This window comes from Patagioenas fasciata, chromosome 14 (assembly GCF_037038585.1).
Source record: "Patagioenas fasciata isolate bPatFas1 chromosome 14, bPatFas1.hap1, whole genome shotgun sequence".
NCBI lineage: Eukaryota > Metazoa > Chordata > Aves > Columbiformes > Columbidae > Patagioenas > Patagioenas fasciata.
Window position 1 is genome coordinate 3,100,271 of NC_092533.1, and position 6,000 is coordinate 3,106,270.

The window sequence follows — 6,000 nt, forward strand, 5'->3', positions numbered from 1 at the left end:
CTGCTGTTCTTGACAAGCCTGTCCACTACACTGTAGGAATTATCTCTGTATTTCCCCACTTTCTACCATCACCAATCTCCTCTATATTAGCTGAGGAACAAGTTCCACCTGTATCTACTATTCAGTTTCTTTGAACACCCATAGAAGAAAATTAAGACATAACTGCAACAACAAAAGGCTGGATGAACCCTAAATAACAAGGTAGAGCTCAAAAATGTCCTCGCTAGGGCGGTAAATGGTGATGATTGCCTCTAGTACTGGTAGGTGCAGCCCTGATATTTGGGTGGGAGCGAGTTTTTAGAAACTCTGGTTTGCATGGTAACACTGCAGCCCCAGGGATTATGGTTGTTTTTTGCACGCCGATCTAGATCAGTGTGAGACAGCAGTGTCGACAGGAGGGGTTGCTGTGTTTAGGTGGTAAAAGTCCAGGGCTATTTATGCTGCATTTGTGGGATGACCACCTGTGACCAAGAAAGCTTTGGGGAAGAGGAATATGAGAGTGCATTTGGGACCTCTGTTCAGTCCTTAGGGAGGACACAGCTCAGCTAAAATCAGGTCCAGACATCTGAATGGGGCCAGGAAACTCGCTGTTGAATGAACTATTCCAGAGGGACCTGGAAGGGCTGGAGAGAAGGGAGCTACCGCAATGGAACAGAACGGTGCAGCAAAGCGACCTGCTTGGGGATGAGGAGAGGGGGAGTGTTTGACCCAAAGAGGGTGTTGTGTCTGATACCTCCAACACCGGCATCTGCTCTTGGACGTGCTGTGGGATCTACAGGCTGGGATTAGTCGGTGCTCAGGGCATTCTCCTTTCACAGCATTGATAAATGAAGGAGGATTCCCTTTCTCCCAGCCTCCCTTCTGCAGGGTACTCAAGGCACAACTTATCCTCATCACATTGCCTAGGAGGCACAAAGGGATGTGTCCTACAAAGGCTTCATTTATCCTACCTGCCCACCTGGCTCTGCTATCAGAAAAGCAGGATCTTGCCATGGTTATAAGGCAGCTTATCTGGACGGATTAGAGCCCGAAGGTGGAGTCTGGCTGCTGACAGGTCCTGCTGGGCCAGCAGATGATGCTGAGCATGGGAACACAAAGCCACCGAGAACACCAAATGCCTCAGCAAAACCCATACATTTGCAAGGGATTAAACACAGGAATGTGCACTCCTGAAGGTCTATGGGGAATGGAAATGATGTGAGAATTCAGGGCTATTGGATGTAGCATTCATTCAATTACCATGCTTAGTTAAGTACTGCACAGTGGAGTGAAGACTGCAGGCTGTTAGGATGGCTGTTACTATAAGTCATTTAATTATGAGGTTGCTCGTATGCCATTTTAACATGTGTAGAGTAATATTATCCCTCTTTTTTAGGTCACTATTCTCATAAGTCTGGCTCTTGCATTCCTTGCCTGCATAGTGTTTCTTGTGGTATACAAAGCCTTTACTTACGACCACAGTTGCCCAGATGGATTTGTTTATAAGGTAAGAAACTTCAGATGGATGAATTGCCTGAGATAATGATAGACTCTAATTGACTACACGGTTACAGTCTAGTCTGCTTTTTTGACCGGGCCAAACGGAACATTTGGCAAGAATGTGTTGAAATGGGAAGAGCGTTATGGGAAATGTGGACTTCCATCTGCCTCCATCAGCTACTGTTACACTGTAATTGTTGGGATTAGCATTTGGTGAACACTACAGACAGATGTTCAGGAACAATCCTTCATATTTGTGAATGGATTTATTACAGCTGGAATCCCACGTTTGCTTCCCAAACGGTCAAGTGACTGGGGTTTACTGGCATACATTTTAATGCAAAGCAAACTCTTGGGGTGCTGGCCTGTGTCCTTTTTGTGAAAGAAATCTGAATCTGCACATGTTGTTAATTTTTAGGTGTTTTTAAGCCTCTATCAATAATAAAACCATGTAGCTTCATTGCTCAAACCCTGCTGCCCAGTGATTTTACATTGAATATTCACAGAGAACCGTTTACCTTGTCTGTTCAGATTAAAAGAAGAAAAAATGGCAAAATAGTCCACTGACTTCTTACTGTGAATAAACTCATAGACTCACAGGAGTCTTGACCACTCTGGGAATAGTGTGTGGGCTGGAAAACAGGGTAGGCATGTTGGTGTATTGGTCATTGTGAATTATTCTCTTAGGGTGTATAAAAATGAAGTAAGAATGGAGTAATGAATTTCAGAATCAGATCTGGACCTGAACTTCTGAAACAGATTAAAGGTTTTGGACTCAGATTTCAGCTAGCCATATTAAACTGGGAGTTGGGTTATCTCATCATTTAATAATAGTTGTACCTGGGGCCTTTTTTGTCCTTGGTACTACTTCAACTTGAGTGAATCCCAACTGGTCCGACATTTGTTACTGTTTGATTGCACTTTGACAGCTGCTGCAAAGCGAATTGGTTTGTCTGTGCAGTTCTTAGCACACAAGTGTCTGCGCCGGCACAACGGAGACGCGTGGGCAGCGTCTGCACAGCCGAGAAACCCTGACAAGGGCTGGTCTGCTGGGCTGTGCTTCAACCGCCCCCAACCAAGGTGGTCGTCCTATAGCTCAGAGACAAAACACTCTAACAGAGCAACACGTCAGCCCTTGCTCTGCCTCTGCCCGTCCTCTGGCTGAGGATTAATTCTGGACTTTGCTCTGCAGAGCTTCCAGTCCAGCACGCAGAAGCTGCAGCTCGGCCGCCCCTGCTCAGACTGCAACAAGGGGTCTCGGTCTCTGTGCGTGCCAGTAACGTACCAAACCGGTCAGGACTTTGGTTTACAGTCCCCACTTCCCATCCACAGATGAAATCAGCTGCAACCAGGGTTACCAATAGGTTTTGAGGGTTGCTGCCCGACTCTAACCTTTGTGCGTCCCCGTGGCGCTGACGGGCAGTCGGGGCTGCGCAGCAGATGCTCTCGCTGCAGCGAGTCCCACGTCATCCATGCGAACAGCTAACCCTGAGGTTTTTAAAGCGAGAGCCTGAGGCTGATGGGACCACGTTTTACCTCTCTTGCTTTCTCCCCGTTTCCAGCACAAGCGGTGCATCCCGGCCTCGCTGGACGCGTACTACTCCGCACAGGATTCCAACTCCCGGGGCAGGTTCTACACCGTCATCAGCCACTACAGCATGGCCAAGCAGACCAGCTCCCGGGCCGTATCGCCCTGGCTGTCTTCAGGAGCGGCAAACCACGAAGCCAAGGCTGCCAAGACAGAAGGTCATTAAAGCTACCAAGTGGTAAAGGGCAAAGCGGGAGGGTGGGGGGGCAATACCATGTCTATACTGCATTGTTCTAGCTGAGGGTGCTGTGCTAACAGCACGGCAGGAATAAATAAAAACCAAGTGCAGGAGTCATCTTAATGGATATTTCTTTTCGTGCATTGTTCTTGTTGATTTGTAACCGAGTTGAGCTCTTGTACAAAGGCATGTTTGATGTTGACTGTACCTTACGATGTAAAAATATTTTTAAATCATTGCTTAACTATTTGTTAGAAAAAGAAACTAAAAAACAAAAAAAGCAAATTAGATAAACAGCCAGAGAGGATAAAAGCAGCAAAGAGAATCCCGCAAAGTTTTATCATTGCTGGAAAGCTGTGACATGGCTTAACACGCAGTGAAGGAAGAGCTGAAATCCTTTTGAGAGAGAGGGTAGAGAGAACCTGTTACAAAGACATTGTGATGTTGTTTTGCTTGCCAAAGGGGGGATATATTGCTGTCGAATTGAATCTAGCATCAGTGTTCATTTGCTAACAGAGGAACGTGAGCATCCCTTCCTCCCTCAATCACACAGATGTGCAAACACACACAGCCCTGCACAGTGCTCTGAGTCAATCCAGAAAGATCGAGGTGTTTGTAATGAGCCACCACTGTGCTGGTGATCTCGGCTGGGCTCTGGGGCTGAAATCCCGGTTGGTGTTTGGATAGGGAGCGGGATGGAAGCAGACGGAGGCTGCCGTAGTGAAATCAAGAACATAATTCTGAGCACAGGGCTGGGAGTCAGGAGATCAGGGCTGTATTTCTGCTTCTGGCAAAGATTTCCTGCGTGACCTTTGGCAAGTTACATGAGGCTTCGTCCCTCGGGAGCTCCCTCCGGGGGGTCACCACGAGGCAAAGAAATGCCATTGCAAATTGAGCAGCCTCTCCAGAGTGCTTATAGTATAGAACAGTATTAAGCCTCTAGCTTTTCAGCCCCTAATTTTCCCTCACCTATGAAATGGGACGCTCCTGCTTCCCTCCTTCAGCTTCAGATACTTCAGTATTTAATGTCCTTGTAGGTAATTAGAGAGGGATGGCCATAGCGTGCACTCGAAGTACAAGGCTCCTATCAAATCTCCGCTTGCAAACACAGACCAGACCCCAAACTTAACCCAGTCCTGGACAACGTAAAACATCCTCTCCCCACCAATGGCACGTGCAATTAGTACAGACGGGTGGGATTTGGAAAAAAATAACAAAAAGGATTATCTTCTTTTCTGAGCTGCAAAGCAGCTCCGCTCCTGGGCAGCACAGGCAGGGGAGGCTGAGCAGCAGGAGCAGGGAGCGCAAGGTCCGCTTTTGACTGCAGCTGCTTTTCCAGATTCATGGCTAGAATGGGATGGAAATTAGGAACCGGCCCCTTCTTCCCCCACATTGGGCAGTTTTGTCCTCCATTTCGCATACATAGACACTAGAGGGTGTAAATGAGGGCAGAACTCCTCAGTCCTAACAGGCATCATGATAAATAACTGTATAGCGTAGCTAAAAATGTAGTGCCAAATGCCATTGTCTGAGTTCCTATCCTTCCTTCCCCTTCCACCTGTAAATTCATTTCTCACTCCAAATGTACAAACCGCCCCCTCCACCAACAATCGAAACTCCAGCAAACCACTGAACAGTTTATAATTTTGTGGTGTATTTTTTGTCAGTAGGTAGCAGAGACTGAAGTATTTTTTGGTGTAATTCTTGAACTTTTCTGACGGGATTAAAATAAAGCTAGATGTGACCGAGTGTCTCCGTGGCTCCGGCAGGTTTGTTCGGTGACCGGGGGGTGAGGAGGGGAACACGTGTGCGTGCCTGGGGATGCCGAGGGAAGGACCCGAGGCGACTCCGGCTTTCAGGAGACATTTTCAGAGCTTTTCCTCTTCAGTCACCGGAGTTTTATTCAGTTGCAAAGAGAAGAATAGTAATTAAACTCAAGGCGATCTTCCAAGCAAGTGGAGTTGCTTTCTATGGGTGATTCTTGACTTCATGGAGGCCGTTACAAAGAGAGCGCTGCAGGGAAATGCAGCTGCCAAACCGAGAGCCACAGCTGAACTTTGGAAAAGTCGAGCTCTGTATCCAAACTCCGCGGCTCGGTTTCTAATGAAACCACAACTACATTCATCTCACATTGTGCAGAAAGCAGATTGTGTTTCCTCGAGTCCTCTTTGAAACGGAATGATACCCTGGCACTTAATTGGCTCATTCCCAAAGGCTGAAGAACATTTTATAAAAGCCTTTGGATGGCTTTCCTCCCAAAGAAATATATATTCAGAGTTGTGAAGTTGAGCTACCATAAGAGAGAAACCACTCTGGTGTTAGAGGTCACCACTGAGTACTTGCGAAATGTATTAGAAAGGATTCAGCGTGCTTTGCAGAATTGAGTCATGGGATAATTTGACCGTGGTATTTCTATTGCCACTCTCCCAGTAATACTCTAACCATATGTTTGCTTTAATCTAAAAAGCCCAGGAATCAAATCATTTGAATTAAAAGGTTCTAGTTATTATTAGATAAGTGAGTCAGTGGGGATAACCATTCCTATTTAATAAAGTAAAGATCAAAATCTGTGTGGAGCAGAATGGAAAAAAAAGACCCAAGGAAGACTCATGGGAGAGCAAAAGAAACCAAACAACCCAACTCCAGCTGCAAGTTCCATTACTGAGAATGTTGCTATTACAGTTTTTGTACAAGCTGCAGTAGAGCTTCCAAGATCAACCACATATTTTAATCACAGTAACAGAGAGAGAGAGTA

At 46.3% G+C, this 6,000-nt stretch overlaps 1 protein-coding gene across 1 annotated transcript in view; it reads left to right on the plus strand.

The window, feature by feature from the left end:
- NSG2 (neuronal vesicle trafficking associated 2) overlaps positions 1 to 4,994 on the plus strand; it is a 34,063-nt gene extending 29,069 nt beyond the window's left edge. Inside the window, exons 4-5 of the mRNA XM_065849285.2 lie at positions 1,376 to 1,486; positions 3,042 to 4,994. Coding sequence (XP_065705357.1) covers positions 1,376 to 1,486; positions 3,042 to 3,233 — 303 coding nt within the window. The 3' untranslated portion in view covers positions 3,234 to 4,994. The remainder of the gene's footprint in view (positions 1 to 1,375; positions 1,487 to 3,041) is intronic.
- Positions 4,995 to 6,000: the final 1,006 nt, after the last annotated feature.